The sequence below is a fragment of the Aulonocara sp. 'chitande type north' Nkhata Bay genome, linkage group LG12, assembly GCF_057382095.1.
Source record: "Aulonocara sp. 'chitande type north' Nkhata Bay isolate Kocher_YH1m ecotype deep benthic linkage group LG12, A_spYH_male_GT1.1, whole genome shotgun sequence".
Lineage (NCBI taxonomy): Eukaryota > Metazoa > Chordata > Actinopteri > Cichliformes > Cichlidae > Aulonocara > Aulonocara sp. 'chitande type north' Nkhata Bay.
This window is the reverse complement of record NC_141355.1, coordinates 34,071,635-34,088,701: the sequence shown is the minus strand read 5'-3', so window position 1 is coordinate 34,088,701 and position 17,067 is coordinate 34,071,635. Positions and strand designations below refer to the sequence as shown.

Genomic DNA, 17,067 nt, shown 5'->3' with positions numbered 1-17,067 from the left:
ATCAAGCTTAAACGTGCTGCTGTTGTTTAGCGCAATATCTGCTGGTTTCCTCTTTCTGGCGCAAAGTGAGCGATAAATAAATGAGAGAGAAAAGCCGATCAGCTGATCATTGATCAGTTTAATGATTGAAGTAGCAACAGGAGAGGGAGGGGGAGAGAATGAGAGAAGAGGCAGCTGTGCAGCATAAAGACAGAATAAATCCAGCTTTGTGTCTTTTTTCCATTCTAGCTAAAGTTCGGGACAAACTGCGTCTCTTCTCAGCTCAATACGAAACGTGTAATATTTTCTCTGAATGAGGGACCATTCCATTTTTTTTAAGGAGCCGTTGGCAACTCTACTAACTTTATGAATAAAATAAAGTTCACTATCAGTAACATCATAGCACCCACCCAGCTGTATATAAACTCCGTCAAGCTGGCTAGAACGCAGTATGAGTTATTGCAACTGACAGTAAAAAGTCAGCACAATGAAAATAAACTCCACCTAAACTTGGTTTATATCTGACCCAGATAGACTGCAGGTCATACTTACCTGAAGTTCAGTTCACCTGACACTCGGACTGGCGGCTGCCTCGGGGCTCTCCTCCTGCCTCCCCTTCCCTCATCCACCTGCTGGCCTCTGTGGAAGCCCCGTCATAGCCACCACCAAACAACTGAGTTATTTTTACACATCGACCTGCATCTGGCCAATCCACCACCTTTCATTGTTCATGCCATTACAAAAAAAATAAAAAATAAGTCACCGGGCATATGCCCGGTATGCCCGATGGCCAGTCCAGCTATGTTAACCTGCAACCAAATCTGCAGCTCCATACAGCAATGTTACGACTTAGATTATATCTTATAACTCATAACTCTTATGTTAGCTGCCCTCAGTAGCATACTGTCTGAAATATTCCACGGCTGCAATAATTCTTTAAGTGTTATTTTTTTCCTTGGTATTCTAATTTCACCGAAGTTTACTAAACTCAACAAACTTAATATTACTTACCAGGACATTTATTCTGTCCTCATTTTCTTTCACCGAAAAATTGTTTCCTGCAGTGCCGTCTTTCGTGCTTGGCTCTCCTACCTTTGCTAACGTGATGCGCATAGCGCAGAAGCCGATGCTGCATTCACTTACACTCGGATATCTGAGCTTCACCGTGAAAACATAATCGGACATTTGATATTTGATTGAAGTTTATTGTTTTGCCTTTGGGGTGGCCAGTCTGGTTGGGGGGGGTGGCCTGTGCCCCCCCAGGCCACCCCGCTGGACACGCCATTGCAGCACTGAGCCGAAGGATCCAATTGTCATGCACTGTGTGCGGCAGGCAGGTAGGGGAGACCCAATGTGCAGACTCCAGGAGGTGAAAAGTGCCATCAAAAAAACGTTATTGCTGGAAACACGCAAAGCTAACAAAATACAAAACAAATTACTGTGTGGCAGAACACACAATATGGCATGAGGGAGATCACAACACAGACCAAGAAACACACAGGGCTTAAATACACACAGGGATAACGAGAGGATGGGGAACAGGTCCTCAGTGGCCGTTTGACACCCCTGCACGTCCTGAAGCCCTATTGTTCCACTGAAGGAAAAAGCACCCCAGACCATTATGGCGCCCTGTCCACTGTGGTGATTAGAAAACATCTCAGGTGGAATCTGCTTGTCATGCCAGTAAAGTTGGAAGCCATCAGGACCATCAAGGTTAAATGTTTACTCATCAGAGAATAAAACTTTCTTCCACCTTTCAATGTCCCATGTTTGATGCTCTCTTGCAAAGTCCAAACAGTTATTTCTGTGACGTTTAAGGAGACAAGGCCTTTGAAGAGGTTTTTTGTTTTTGAAGCCCTTCAGTCTCAGATGCCGTCTGATGGTTATGGGGCTGCAGTTGGCACCAGTAATGGCCTTAATTTTAGTCGAGGATCATCCAGTGTCTTGATGGACAGCCAATTGGTGTTAGGGTGCCTGGGTGGTCCACCCAGTGTGTTATGGTCCAGGTGAGTGCTGGTGTTTTTCCATTGTACCTGTTTTTCCACCTTGGGGCGGAGCCGTGGTGTCTACACGCATTGGCGACACCTGTGTGTAATAGGTCTGTGATGATATAAGACCAGCACTCACAATCACTCTTTGTGAGATCATCTGCTAACCGCTGTTAGTGAGGGCTGCCACAGTCAATATGTTTAGTTATTGTTGCGCTGACAGTGTTTCTTAACTTAAATGATTATTGGAAATTCATTATTAATGGAAAACACTCTGTCCTTTGATTTTACTAGTACTTTTGTCAGAACTAGGTGGGGCTGAAAACCTGTGCAATGTTCCCATCAGACTTTGGCTTTTGGTTTATTGTGAACAAATGTGGAAAACCTACTTTGTCACAGCACAGATACCTGTGATGAAAATAATGAATGTAAAGTGAATTTCAAATTCATTTTGATAAAATGTTTGGTTTTAGTTTTAGTACTGACAGCTTTAATATCCTGATCTTTGCTGTATGCAGCATCTTAATAAACAACAGACTCCTCATGTATTTCCCTTTAGTTTGTGTTACTAATTTATTTCCCAGTTGTATAAATTGGATGATTTTCTATGTGCTCCCCTCATTACCTTTTTTTAAAAGTGAATTTAACATACACTAACTTCTCACTGTGTTTATTGCCTGGTAATATATGATCGAATATAGGCATTCTTTGCTTTTTAAAAACCAACCAAAAGTTTTAAGGCCTAAGTGCTTCCAAGCTTCTCATATGCAGTGCATGTATGGATAAAAACTACTTCTAAACAAAAAATAACTTAAAGTACATTTTACCAAGAGACAAGACATGAAAAAACTCTAAATGTTAACAAACTGATGGTGAATTTACCCCTAAGACAATCTGTAAGGGAAGTGTTAGCTTTGGTTTACCTGGTGGATATAAACACAGAGAAATGATGTCCACACAAATTCAGATGAGTTTTTGCTAATTAAATATAAGAAAGAAATGAGCGTTAGTAAATCAGCCTTGATATTGTTTAGGTGGTCAGACTGCTTTATATGCGTGCACAAGCTTGTTCTTGTTCCACAGCAGTAAAACACCATTCTTCATCTGTCTTTCTCCAGTGTTGTCACCACTTGCTTCTTATATTTGAAATATCCTTTTCAATCGACTCGCTACATATCTCTTTGTTTGATTTACAGTGTTTGTGTTTTTATGGTCTGGAGCTCCATTCAGCAAAGTTGAGAGTACTCAAATTAGCTTCCCTGGAGGAAAACTGACACCACATCTTCTTAACAGCCCAGGGTGCAATTTGATTCATTAACAATTTAAAAACTGTAACCCTCCCTATGAAGAGCCTTTAATACAGATAGATATCTAATACTATTGTGGTTGCTTTATCAAAATATAACCCGTCCTGTTTGAACAATCACCACATAAATTATGCTATAAAACAAGTGTTTAAACCATGAAGTCACTGATTCATTAAATGAATATTCATGTACAACTGCAAGAGAAATAAGGCAGAGTAAGTCTTCCACAAAAATTTGTGTTTGTAAAATAAAGTATTTTACTTGAAATACACAAGTACATAAGAGAGAATTTACAAAGCAAAATGTTCACAAAAACATAACAAAATATGCATAAATAATATAGAAAAAGGACAAGAAGAGGTGGGGTCATTTCAAAAGTGCCTTCAGATTCCTCAGTTAAGCCAGCTTCACCAGTCTCTCACTGGCCTCCCACAGCTTTTTGGCCACACCTGCATCTTTTGCAAAAGGACGGAGCACTGCAGGTCGGCAGTCGACGAAGTACCCCCCGCTGTGTTTGGCAGCTTCATCTGACACGGCACAGTAGATGACAGTCTGAGCTCCAATCTCACACGGCACAAAAAACATCCACATGATCACCTGCATCAGCATCCGGAACAGGAAAGAGTAGTGGCATGTCCAGCTGCTTTGCACAAAACCTGGAGTAACATAAAAATCCAAGATATGAGGATAATTATTAAATTTTTAGGTCTTTAAATAGTTGAATGACACAAGTTTGTATTTTTGCCTCTGTACATCACTACAATGGATCAAACAGTCAAGATGCGGTGGAAGAGTTTGGTACTGTTAATTTCAGCTGTCATGCTTGGTACCATTTTTTTCCTCATCCAGGTAATTAAATAAAACGAAAAATCATAATCTCCTATACTGCTATTCTCTCTAAATGGTTTCGTGAGCAAAGGTGGAGCTGACTGAAAAACCATGGATTATGCTCATGTCAAACGTGATTCATTAATAACACGGCAGACCCAAACGGTTATCCCAAAGGAAACCCTGCTTTATTGCCTTCTCTGACTCTAAAGACACCATAATTTAAAAAAAATCAACTGCATGTTTCATTCAGTAAGTTGTGAAACTTGCACTTGAAACCTCAACAGATTGTTCAAGTCATAGATCAAGAAAGGTGAAAAGTTTTTTCTCAAAGACTAAGCACTTCTTTTTGCAACCAGGAGTCGCCCCCTGCTGGCTATGAGAAACAATGCAGATTTAACTACATCCAACATTGGTCTCACTTTTCAAAACCAGAAGAGACTTCCCAAATATTGTATAAAAAGGAAGGGGAGAGGGGTTTTTTTGTTTTGGTTTTTTTTTTACTGTAAAACTGCAAGCTCTGTTAGGAAAATGTACCTCTTGAAGGATAAAGATGGAAGGGTAAAACAAAATCTCTTTATAATTTTTAACCATTCTACCTCAAGGCAAATTATAGAAAGAAGACATAATAAAAACTAATTAAAGAGAACTGTTGATAAAAGATTTTTACCAGGGTGCACAGCATATGAAGTCACTCCTTTCCCGTCAGTGATGCGAGCCAGCTCCTGACTGAAGTAGATATTAGCCAGCTTGCTGCGGCAGTAGGTGAAGAAGGGAAGCAAGTTGTAATTGAGGTCCTGGAAGTCCAATTTCTGGTATTTGTAAGTGGAGCATGTGAGGGTCACCACCCGGCTGGGGGCACACTCCTTCAGGCGAGGAAGAAGCAGGTTGGCTAGAAGGAAGTGCCCCAAGTGGTTGACGCCAAAACACATGCTGAAGCCATCATCCGTCCAGTCAAGGATGCTGGGCATGCCTGCACAAAGAGAAAGAAAGAGATCAAAAAACAATGAGATGGTGAGGCAGGAAACAGGTGACTATAAAATCCTGCTTTTTTTTTTTTGGTTCCATACAGTGTAGCTACAACACAGATGTTTACGACAATGTGTGCTGGGAAGCATCTGTAGTTTTAAAGTAAAACTATCAGTCTACAGTCTCAATAAGCTTCTGCTGTCACTGCAAACTTTTCTATGCAGGATTCTGCACATCAGCAGCTTGCTTGTTTTGGATCCGACATGGAAAAACAAACCTAAATAGTGTAAGCTAATCAACTCCAATCAAATGTGATTTATTAAAAGGAAATAGTTCCTATTCTATATATTGCTTTTGATATTGTTTCATAGATCAAGAGACCTAAATGTGGTTGACACACTCACCTGCATTATTGATCAGGATATCAAGCCTCTTCTCTTTCTGGAGAAAGTTCTTACAGAATTCCCTCACTGAGCGCAGGTTGGCCAGATCCAGCTCCATGTGAAGGACGTTCAGACTGTGACTCTTTAACTTGATCTCTCTGACGGCCGTCTCGGCCTTGTCCGGGTCTCTGCAAGCGATGACGACACGGGCGCCTCTCAGTGCCAAGGCAACAGCGGTCTCCTTACCTATACCTGAATTACCACCTAGGAAAAATGATAAGCACTAATATATAAATGTCCTATGTGAAATCTATTACTGTAACCCTGCTTGGAATAATCTAAGTTTTATTGTAATATTATTTAGTATTTTGACTTCTATTAAAAACTTAAACCCCACTAACACTGCATCAACAACAAAGCTTACTAAAGGTGTGTGCTGCCCCACACATTTACCTGTTATAAGAACTGTTTTACCATCAAGTCTTTTCAGGTCGGTGAAATATCTCCTCTTTTTCATCCATTTCAGAATGAAGAAAAAAACTAAAGATGCGAGAATTGTGTAGAAAACATACATTTCCCAGCGAGCAGTCTCACCGACACTGACGTCTTTAATACAACCAGCTGATGATGCTGCTAGCTGGTTAGCTTGTTAGCTAGATGACTGAGCGCAAAGTCGCATTTCCCCCCGTTATTCCGACATTTGGGTTCGTTGTCGCGGTAAACGTAGGAGACAGTAGATGAAGCAGGGCGAATTTCAGACACAAATATAGCTTAATTCAATACAACAATTCAATGCTGCCCATTTCGAGTCATTTGCAGGAAGATGCGAGGTGTGCGCATGCGCGAACCGCTCGCCCTAAAATCTCGCGAGTGTATGCGTGGATAAACCCATATGTTAGTGGAGTGAACCAAACGAGTTAACGGTTAAAGTTGTAACTTTAAATAGCTGAAAATGAAATTAAATACGTGACAGTGCGAGTTTTGGAAAGAATATATACATTTTGTTGGTTTCCTGTAGGAAAAATAAATAAAAACGTCAGACCTTAGCGTCTGTTAATCAGTACCTCGTGATTTAGAACTGTTACTAAAGTCGAATACTTAATTTTGTTTGCTACCTCAAATGACCTTTGGCAGACTTTCAGCCAAAGATGGTGTAACACAGGCAGGAGCGTGAACGTTATTTTGTTGTCCAAGCTAAAGATGAGGGGAAACTGTAAGATATTTTGTCTCAGTGGGCTTCTTATTGTTTTCTCATATAACACAGCTGGTAAGTCATTTTCAAAGTTTTTCATTAGACAGATAATCAGAAATTATGCGCACCCTGTAATGGAATGCGGCTGTGCTGTTGTAATATAAAATCGATATATATTTTGAGGTATGAAGTGCAAATATTTTTTGTTACTATTCATTAGGTCAAACGTGCAGGGGACGCTGTGGAGATGTACTGGAGAAGTGCTCCTGCCATGATACCTGTATGTCTTTGATGAGCTGCTGTGCAGACTACAATCAGTCCTGTTTCCAGGTGATCCCTTATTCCAGCTCCATGCTGGGCGGAAAAGCGCTCAGGATCCTCGGATTGGACCTTCATCCCCATGGGCAGCTTCTCTGCAGGTGTGTTTTTGTAGTATAAGAGTGTAATTTTAAGGTCAGAGATATTTTACTAGGATTTAGATGGCATTGTGGGTAATTAGCCAGATCTCAGCAAACTGATGGGAAATGTGGGGCGGAAAGTGCTTTACCTGTGCTGAAAGGTGGTCTAAGATGTTAACATAGCTTACTAAACTGTGAAGGTGAAAGGTTTGGCGTTTATGTTTATACACTAAGCATGAACGGAAGCTAAGGTTTGTAGTCAGATTTCACTAGTCTCTCTATATTTGTGTTTTCCATCTGAATCACACAGTTCTTGTTACTAATAAATTGTGTTCTTTTTTTTTTCAGGTTTAAAGGTGAAATTTTACGTGATGGATTTATTGATGCTGAGGGCCGTGCATACTGTATTTCTCCTCTATTGTATGAGACAGGTTGGATACCATTTGATGTCTCAACAGATGGTATTAAGTTTGACAGATCTGCACAGTATTTCTCAGGTAAGCTGCTGAAATATGAAGCTGTTTATTAGGGGTGCAACGATACCCAAAATTCACGGTTCGGTTCGGTACTTTGGTGTCACGGTTCGATATTTTTTCGATACAAAAAAATGTTCATGCCTTTTTAATTTGTCATTTATTAAAATTATATATATATATTTTAACTCAAAAGTACAGTTTTTAAATTTAATGTTGCTGAAACAAAAGTAATTAAAAAAATAAATATATCTCAGGGCTCTCAAAATTTCAAAATCCCTGGTAGCCCTTCGGGCAGGGACTCTTCAGTTTTTGGTAGCCCAAAATAAATGTAAGTAGCCCGAATAAAAAAGAGAGCAATTTTTTGATTGATGTTTTGTTTCCTTTACAATATTATATATTAAAGTATAATATTGTAAAGGAAACAAAACATTAATCAAAAAATGTTGAAAAACAAATTACAACATTGTACAAAAATTACAATCATCAACTCAAATACTTGGTTCTAATTGAACAGAAATTTCTATGAACTTGTAAGAACTGTGTAGGACATGAATCAGTCTGTGTCAGATCCTGAATTTGAAATTTCCACTGAAGTCACGGGTAAGAGACAAGTGGAACCAAGATCGAGGCCATTTGCTTTTTGAAGTTTGCAAAGACTGCTAAATTTTGCCAGTGGTAGTTCACTCTTTGCAACATAGTACGCTGTTCTAAACTGATTTTTCAGGTTTATTTTTAGTATGTTATTGCAATTGGTGTTTGTTCTGGGAAAGATATTGCAGACTGAGCAATAATGCATTTCTTGCATTTCTCATGGGTTCTAATGGGGGCCTTTCTTAAAATGACTGGTCCCAGTAACAAAGGCGCTTGTCGACTCAGAAATCGAGAGAAAACCAACAACACATCCGGCAGAACATTATGTTATTTACATGGGTGCACATAAGTGGTCCGCATGTGCGCATTCGCTGTCAAAATAAAAGACGAGCACCAGATAAGAAGTTGCAACGCGCGTTTGCGTCCATATAAAAAGCACTGTTTTTGTCCGCCGCTAGAGTGGGATTTTCACGGCACATTCCACACCACATCTCTGTGCGTTCATCATTTGTTTGAAGCCAGCTCACCTCCTGCAACCACTTTTCCGAGAATACGTGCTTCTTTTGTGGTTCGGACTCCTTCTGACATTTGTTTGGAGGTGGAGGAACACCAAAGTAATTGCTTAAAGGAGCTTGCTTCTTCGACATCTTTAAGAGTTCTAAACTTAAAGAGTCTGTCCTCCTCCAGAAAATCTTATGTATGCAAACACGCGTTGCAACTTCATATCTTGTGCGCGTCTTTTTTTTTTTTTTTTTTTGACAGCGAATGCGCACCTGCGGACCACTTATGTGCAGTCCCGGTTATATAGCTCATCATATCGCAGCCACAGAAATTATTTTGTCCATGAAACCATAAAGCTGCACTTTCTTTTTGCCTTATAGTCTGATTTGTCATAACTTTTCCGTTTTGTGGTAAGCTTTTCTTTGGCTGTCACTTCTTCACCCTGACCTGTCATACTTTAGTTCTGCTGAGCCAAATATATGTCCTGCTGCTTTTATACACACACACACACACACACACACACACACACACACACACACACACACACACACACACACACACACACACACACACACACACACACACACACACACACACATAACGCTCAGCGATTCTCTGCGCGATCAACCTCTCACATGTTTAAGCTTGCTGCGGGAGATTTCACTTGTCATGTTTGCATAGTAAGCTAACGATTGATAAGACGATGTCAGAGGAATTGGTGCGCAAATTATCATCACTCACCAATCAGTACTCTCTATACACAGTTAGCGCGATTGCAAAGTGAAAGCAAAAAACAAGCGCAAATTCAAACGCGATTTCAATATGTCACATATTGACAATGGCTCGCCGATGCCAATGACATAATTACCCAGCTACATTTCCGAAAGAATGCAAAATCATTGGCATATATTTTTCCTTCCTACAATAGCCCAACGGGCAGGGCAGAGATAGATTTTGGTAGCCCGACTGGAAAAATCGCTAGCTCCGGGATGTCGGGCTAGCGATTTTGCAAGCCCTGTATCTGATTCAGGAATCACTCATCTTTGGAAAAGAGAGTTTATTACAGAGAAATGGCTCTTTCCAAAATAAAAGCAATACTATATGCTTGTCCTGGGCTATATTGTCAGCAGCATAATGTAGTGGGTCAGGGCTGTTCGAGGTTCTGTTTGTACAGTTATGTTTTCTTTATGTTGCCATAGTGACGGGTGACCCCTCTCGCTGCAACGGTGTGTCCTTCCGGGGTCAGAGGGCGCCCTGTGTGTTGTTGTTGTTGTTGTTGCTGCTGTGCGGTTGCCGCACTGAACAGTTAGCTAGCGGCAGTGTTCTTCTGTAGATGTCAATAAACAGCTGTGCTCACTGGCTAGCTCACGGGAAGCAAGACCAACCTTGTTTGAGAATCATGTGCTAACGGCTGTCTAGGGTAAAGTTTGTAGCATGCATGCTTGTTGTTTTTGTCTGCTTCCACTTCTCCTAGCACTAGGATGATGTCGGCGTAAATGTGCAGTCATATTCGTTGTGTTCCCACTAGTGCTGTCAGCGTTAATGTCATTGAAATGAAGTTAACGCCACAACACGGCAAATCTCCGTTAATGAGCTATCCCTGATCGCCCAGTGTGTGGGGCTAGACGGCCAACACGTTAACGAGCTAACTGCGCTAACACACTAGTTCCCACCCATGTAATTGAGCATTGCGTGGCACATCCAACATACTGTTTTACTTTAGTCCATGACACGCTTACCTTCAGGGTCATGTATCTGATTCAGGAATCACTCATCTTTGTAAAAGAGAGTTTATTACAGAGAAATGGCTCTTTCCAAAATAAAAGCAATACTATACGCTTGTCCTGGGCTATATTCTCAGCAGCATAACGTAGAGGGTCAGGGCTGTTCGAGGTTCTGTTTGTACAGTTATGTTTTGTTTATGTTGCCATAGTGATGGGTGACCCCTGCGACGGTGTGTCCTTCCGGGGTCAGAGGGCGCCCTGTGTGTTGTTGTTGTTGCTGTGCGGTTGCCGTGCTGAGCAGTTAGCTAGCGGCAGTGTTCTTCTGCAGATGTCAATAAACGGCTGTGCTCCCTGGCTAGCTCACGGGAAGCAAGACTGCCTTCAAAAAGGGACTCATAATGATTGTTTTTCATGCTTTGATTTGCCACAACATGGCAAATCATGTGCTAACGGCTGTCTAAATGACTCGGGTAAAGTTTGTAGCATGCATGCTTGTTGTTTTTGTCTGCTTCCACTTGTCTTTGCACTAGGATGATGTCGGCGTAAATGTGCAGTCATATTTGTTGTGTTCCCACTAGTGCTGTCAGCGTTAATGTCATTGAAATGAAGTTAACGCCACAACACGGCAAATCTCCGTTAATGAGCTATCCCTGATCGCCCAGTGCATGGGGCTAGACGGCCAACACGTTAACGAGCTAACTGCGCTAACACACTAGTTCCCACCCATGTAATTGAGCATTGCGTGGCACATCCAACATACTGTTTTACTTTAGTCCATGACACGCTTACCTTCAGGGTCATGTATCTGATTCAGGAATCACTCATCTTTGGAAAAGAGAGTTTATTACAGAGAAATGGCTCTTTCCAAAATAAAAGCAATACTATACGCTTGTCCTGGGCTATATTCTCAGCAGCATAATGTAGAGGGTCAGGGCTGTTCGAGGTTCTGTTTGTACAGTTATGTTTTGTTTATGTTGCCATAGTGATGGGTGACCCCTGCGACGGTGTGTCCGTCCGGGGTCAGAGGGCGCCCTGTGTGTTGTTGTTGTTGCTGTGTGGTTGCCGCGCTGAGCAGTTAGCTAGCGGCAGTGTTCTTCTGCAGATGTCAATAAACGGCTGTGCTCCCTGGCTAGCTCACGGGAAGCAAGACTGCCTTCAAAAAGGGACTCATAATGATTGTTTTTCATGCTTTGATTTGGCATGATTTGCCACAACATGGCAAATCATGTGCTAACGGCTGTCTAAATGACTCGGGTAAAGTTTGTAGCATGCATGCTTGTTGTTTTTGTCTGCTTCCACTTGTCTTTGCACTAGGATGATGTCGGCGTAAATGTGCAGTCATATTTGTTGTGTTCCCACTAGTGCTGTCAGCGTTAATGTCATTGAAATGAAGTTAACGCCACAACACGGCAAATCTCCGTTAATGAGCTATCCCTGATCGCCCAGTGCATGGGGCTAGACGGCCAACACGTTAACGAGCTAACTGCGCTAACACACTAGTTCCCACCCATGTAATTGAGCATTGCGTGGCACATCCAACATACTGTTTTACTTTAGTCCATGACACGCTTACCTTCAGGGTCATGTATCTGATTCAGGAATCACTCATCTTTGGAAAAGAGAGTTTATTACAGAGAAATGGCTCTTTCCAAAATAAAAGCAATACTATACGCTTGTCCTGGGCTATATTCTCAGCAGCATAATGTAGAGGGTCAGGGCTGTTCGAGGTTCTGTTTGTACAGTTATGTTTTGTTTATGTTGCCATAGTGATGGGTGACCCCTGCGACGGTGTGTCCTTCCGGGGTCAGAGGGCGCCCTGTGTGTTGTTGTTGTTGCTGTGCCGTTGCCGCGCTGAGCAGTTAGCTAGCGGCAGTGTTCTTCTGCAGATGTCAATAAACGGCTGTGCTCCCTGGCTAGCTCACGGGAAGCAAGACTGCCTTCAAAAAGGGACTCATAATGATTGTTTTTCATGCTTTGATTTGGCATGATTTGCCACAACATGGCAAATCATGTGCTAACGGCTGTCTAAATGACTCGGGTAAAGTTTGTAGCATGCATGCTTGTTGTTTTTGTCTGCTTCCACTTCTCCTAGCACTAGGATGATGTCGGCATAAATGTGCAGTCATATTCGTTGTGTTCCCACTAGTGCTGTCAGCGTTAATGTCATTGAAATGAAGTTAACGCCACAACACGGCAAATCTCCGTTAATGAGCTATCCCTGATCGCCCAGTGTGTGGGGGCCACGAGCTAACTGCGCTAACACACTAGTTCCCACCCATGTAATTGAGCATTGCGTGGCACATCCAACATACTGTTTTACTTTAGTCCATGACACGCTTACCTTCAGGGTCATGTATCTGATTCAGGAATCACTCATCTTTGGAAAAGAGAGTTTATTACAGAGAAATGGCTCTTTCCAAAATAAAAGCAATACTATACGCTTGTCCTGGGCTATATTCTCAGCAGCATAATGTAGAGGGTCAGGGCTGTTCGAGGTTCTGTTTGTACAGTTATGTTTTGTTTATGTTGCCATAGTGATGGGTGACCCCTACGACGGTGTGTCCTTCCGGGGTCAGAGGGCGCCCTGTGTGTTGTTGTTGTTGCTGTGCGGTTGCCGCGCTGAGCAGTTAGCTAGCGGCAGTGTTCTTCTGCAGATGTCAATAAACGGCTGTGCTCCCTGGCTAGCTCACGGGAAGCAAGACTGCCTTCAAAAAGGGACTCATAATGATTGTTTTTCATGCTTTGATTTGGCATGATTTGCCACAACATGGCAAATCATGTGCTAACGGCTGTCTAAATGACTCGGGTAAAGTTTGTAGCATGCATGCTTGTTGTTTTTGTCTGCTTCCACTTGTCTTTGCACTAGGATGATGTCGGCATAAATGTGCAGTCATATTTGTTGTGTTCCCACTAGTGCTGTCAGCGTTAATGTCATTGAAATGAAGTTAACGCCACAACACGGCAAATCTCCGTTAATGAGCTATCCCTGATCGCCCAGTGTGTGGGGCTAGACGGCCACGAGCTAACTGCGCTAACACACTAGTTCCCACCCATGTAATTGAGCATTGCGTGGCACATCCAACATACTGTTTTACTTTAGTCCATCACACGCTTACCTTCAGGGTCATGTATCTGATTCAGGAATCACTCATCTTTGGAAAAGAGAGTTTATTACAGAGAAATGGCTCTTTCCAAAATAAAAGCAATACTATACGCTTGTCCTGGGCTATATTCTCAGCAGCATAATGTAGAGGGTCAGGGCTGTTCGAGGTTCTGTTTGTACAGTTATGTTTTGTTTATGTTGCCATAGTGATGGGTGACCCCTGCGACGGTGTGTCCTTCCGGGGTCAGAGGGCGCCCTGTGTGTTGTTGTTGTTGCTGTGCGGTTGCCGTGCTGAGCAGTTAGCTAGCGGCAGTGTTCTTCTGCAGATGTCAATAAACGGCTGTGCTCCCTGGCTAGCTCACGGGAAGCAAGACTGCCTTCAAAAAGGGACTCATAATGATTGTTTTTCATGCTTTGATTTGGCATGATTTGCCACAACATGACAAATCATGTGCTAACGGCTGTCTAAATGACTCGGGTAAAGTTTGTAGCATGCATGCTTGTTGTTTTTGTCTGCTTCTACTTGTCTTTGCACTAGGATGATGTCGGCGTAAATGTGCAGTCATATTTGTTGTGTTCCCACTAGTGCTGTCAGCCTTAATGTCATTGAAATGAAGTTAACGCCACAACACGGCAAATCTCCGTTAATGAGCTATCCCTGATCGCCCAGTGCATGGGGCTAGACGGCTAACACGTTAACGAGCTAACTGCGCTAACACACTAGTTCCCACCCATGTAATTGAGCATTGCGTGGCACATCCAACATACTGTTTTACTTTAGTCCATGACACGCTTACCTTCAGGGTCATGTATCTGATTCAGGAATCACTCATCTTTGGAAAAGAGAGTTTATTACAGAGAAATGGCTCTTTCCAAAATAAAAGCAATACTATACGCTTGTCCTGGGCTATATTGTCAGCAGCATAATGTAGCGGGTCAGGGCTGTTCGGGGTTCTGTTTGTACAGTTATGTTTTGTTTATGTTGCCATAGTGACGGGTGACCCCTCTCGCTACATCACATGAAAACCAAAATAATTCCAAACGCCAGATCTGAATGAGGGTGGGGGAGGTTCAATTTGCCATGTTGCAAGGAGAGCTTAACTTCTGTCTCGCTAGTTTGCCCTGCGCTCTTCCTTCTGACAATGCTGTCTGTGTTGAACGCTCAGTGGATCTGCGCTTGACAGTGCAGCCTAGGCGGAGTAGTCGAACGCAGATTCACTGAGCGCTCAACACAGACAGCATCGTCAGAAGGAAAGTTGATAAAATAAATTACAAATTTTGTATTGTTCGATACATATGCGTACCGAACCGAAAGCACTGTATCGAACGGTTCAATATCGATACGAGTATCGTTGCACCCCTACTGTTTATGTCCTGTCTCTAAACTGATCGATATCTAAACCTTTTGGGGTATTAACTGTCTATTAGGTTGATTTAGAAACTATAGAAAATATTTTAAGTGCTATTTAAAGAAGACTTCATTGCAGATACAGTATTTTAATTCCCACTTCCCCAACTAGATATTGGCCAGTGTGAAAAAATTAAATAATATAGACCCATTTTGCAATTATTCATGCTGCTTCCAATACATTATTAAAACTGTTGCTACAACTTGTGAATTACAATTAAATTTGTTGTGTTTAACTATCAGTCCATCCAAGTAAAGCAGATCCTGCTTATAAAGTTACCCTGGGGAATGCAACGCAGTGGCAATACTACGGCACGCCGAATGTGGCAGGACGACTTGAGTTCACTTGGAATAGTTCTTTGATCAGTGCAGAGAAGGTCAACATAGAGCTGTGGGGTTACAGAGAGTTTAAAGCAAAAGAAGAGACAAATGCATCAGCCCTTTTAGAGGCAGAGCTGCGGTATCTGTATTCTCTTGGAAGAAATCTGACCAACACTGGTGCCTTCAGCTTCATCCCTGAGCCCAAAGAGGACTACTCTGACTGGGAGTTGGGCAATATCCGCATTACTGCGAGTTCTAACGTGGAAGGAGCAAGGTATCTATAATACATATCAGGCATTGGACATGTCATATTTAAACATTATTTTGTCCCATATTTGTAAAATCTTGCTATAATGCTAACAATTTTGCATCCTTTTCATAGTTGTTAAAATTCTAGGAATAAGGTGAAAAAATGTGAACTGAAACTATTATGCTAATTTCAATTTCTGTATTGTTATTCTTGCATGACTCCCAGGTCAAAATAACCTTTGTTGTTATACTGGCCATCATTTGCCATGACAGTTCCTCAGTCTTTAAGGCCATCTTAAGGCTTTCTTCTGATTGGCAGCCCCTCACAGGCAAAAGATTTGAGCAGCAAGTGGAAGTGGCTTCTGTACTTACAACCAAAGCTCTGTGACTGAAATGGAGAAAAACATTGTCTGAAACAAAGAGGCTTAGCCTTTTTTTTGCTCAAACTTACGCTGACCTCAGTGTTCAAAACTGTGGCCATATTTATTATTAGCATCCACCACTGGAACAGTGTATTTATGAACATGGATGACAATAAGAGGTTCATCTTAAACGTATAGTTTTATATCTGTCAGATATCAGAAAGAGGTTATTTGGATTTAATCTGATCATAAAATGTGCCTGGCTTTAAAAACTTAGATTTAAGGTGACTGTCTTTGTAATAACCAAAGTTTTTATTTAAGGTTTGACATTTGGATTGATTGTAAACCTTGTCTACAACCCTTCATCATTGCAAATGTCTGCTAGCATCTGAAACGCGAGGATCTACTACTGTTTTCTGTTTTTATTTGTACCAAAATCACAGTTTTGTTTATAACACAGAGATGTACAAGGCCTCTGGAGTGGAGGCCACGTGTTGGCCTGGCACCTGGAGCAGGCTTTCAGAGAAAACTCTGCAGCCTGGGCACACAATAAGTGTCTGAAATGGGATGTGCTGGAGGAAAACCTGCCAAACTTCCTGAATGAACTCATCGACTGTCCTTGCACACTGGCTCAGGCCCGAGCAGATACAGGCAGGTTTCATGTGAGTACATGTACCTCAGCGAATCCTCAAATAATATCTGTACAGATTGTGTGTCACATGGTCAGATACAGTAGAGCATAAGACTCCTGTACTGGATTGCCTTTCTTCAGTTGTTCTAGACTGAAGTCTACATACCCTTACCCTTAGTAAAAGTATATTTACATCATGTCCTTAGGGATTAATAAAGGATTCTGATTTACAGCTTAAAAAATCCCAACTAAGAACCTTTACTGTTCTGAACTGTTTTTAAAAGGAAGCTGTTCTTTAGTATTCTCAGGGTTACGGTTAGTAAGGCTAATAAGGGTGGAAATTAAAAAGATAGCATGGATTTTGGATTTTGTTCTCCTCTGTCTTTTTGAAAATATTTCTAATCTTGTTCTGTTAAATTGTCAGTCTGGCTGATTTGTGCCTCTGTAGTGGACTGCGAGGGTAACATTGTCAAGGCCTGTTAAAGATTTACACCGGTCATTGTTATTTATTTTCCATCCATTTTGCCGTTTCAGACTGATTATAGTTGTGACATTGAGAGGGGAAGTGTGTGCACTTACCACCCAGGTTGTGTCCACTGTGTCCGAGCAATTCATGCCAGGTAGGCGTGGCATAATCAAGAAAAAATCAAGTTTTTA

The 17,067-nt window shown here is 41.7% G+C and overlaps 2 protein-coding genes across 6 annotated transcripts in view; one reads left to right on the top strand and one right to left on the bottom strand.

Moving 5' to 3' along the window:
* Positions 1 to 3,513: 3,513 nt before the first annotated feature.
* Positions 3,514 to 6,317, bottom strand: LOC147317876 (retinol dehydrogenase 14). The gene is made up of 4 exons (XM_086315265.1): positions 5,908 to 6,317; positions 5,476 to 5,718; positions 4,773 to 5,075; positions 3,514 to 3,930 (listed from the first exon to the last, which is right to left on the bottom strand). The coding sequence occupies exons 1-4, from the start codon at positions 6,026 to 6,028 to the stop codon at positions 3,671 to 3,673; spliced, it is 927 nt and encodes a 308-aa protein (XP_086171391.1). The 5' UTR covers positions 6,029 to 6,317; the 3' UTR covers positions 3,514 to 3,670.
* A 41-nt stretch (positions 6,318 to 6,358) lies between these two features.
* The window catches only part of susd2 (sushi domain containing 2), a 33,924-nt gene continuing 23,215 nt past the window's right edge, over positions 6,359 to 17,067 (top strand). For 3 of the 5 annotated variants that reach the window (XM_086315258.1, XM_086315259.1, XM_086315256.1), the window contains exons 1-6: positions 6,359 to 6,721; positions 6,867 to 7,065; positions 7,393 to 7,541; positions 15,091 to 15,442; positions 16,240 to 16,441; positions 16,945 to 17,030. In XM_086315258.1, coding sequence (XP_086171384.1) covers positions 6,655 to 6,721; positions 6,867 to 7,065; positions 7,393 to 7,541; positions 15,091 to 15,442; positions 16,240 to 16,441; positions 16,945 to 17,030 — 1,055 coding nt within the window. In that variant the 5' untranslated portion in view covers positions 6,359 to 6,654. Of the gene's footprint in view, positions 6,722 to 6,866; positions 7,070 to 7,392; positions 7,542 to 12,573; positions 13,918 to 15,090; positions 15,443 to 16,239; positions 16,442 to 16,944; positions 17,031 to 17,067 lie in introns of those variants that run through there. The other 2 variants (XM_086315257.1, XM_086315260.1) reach the window with 2 other exon arrangements.

Bases quoted from the DNA above. Each gene is read 5' to 3' on its own strand.
- LOC147317876 (XM_086315265.1), bottom strand. From the start codon at position 6,028: ATGTATGTTTTCTACACAATTCTCGCATCTTTAGTTTTTTTCTTCATT. The intron at 5,719-5,907 runs GTAAATGTGTGG...CATTTTTCCTAG, and splicing joins TAAAACAGTTCTTATAACAG to GTGGTAATTCAGGTATAGGT. The intron at 3,931-4,772 runs GTAAAAATCTTT...ATGTTACTCCAG, and splicing joins TTCATATGCTGTGCACCCTG to GTTTTGTGCAAAGCAGCTGG.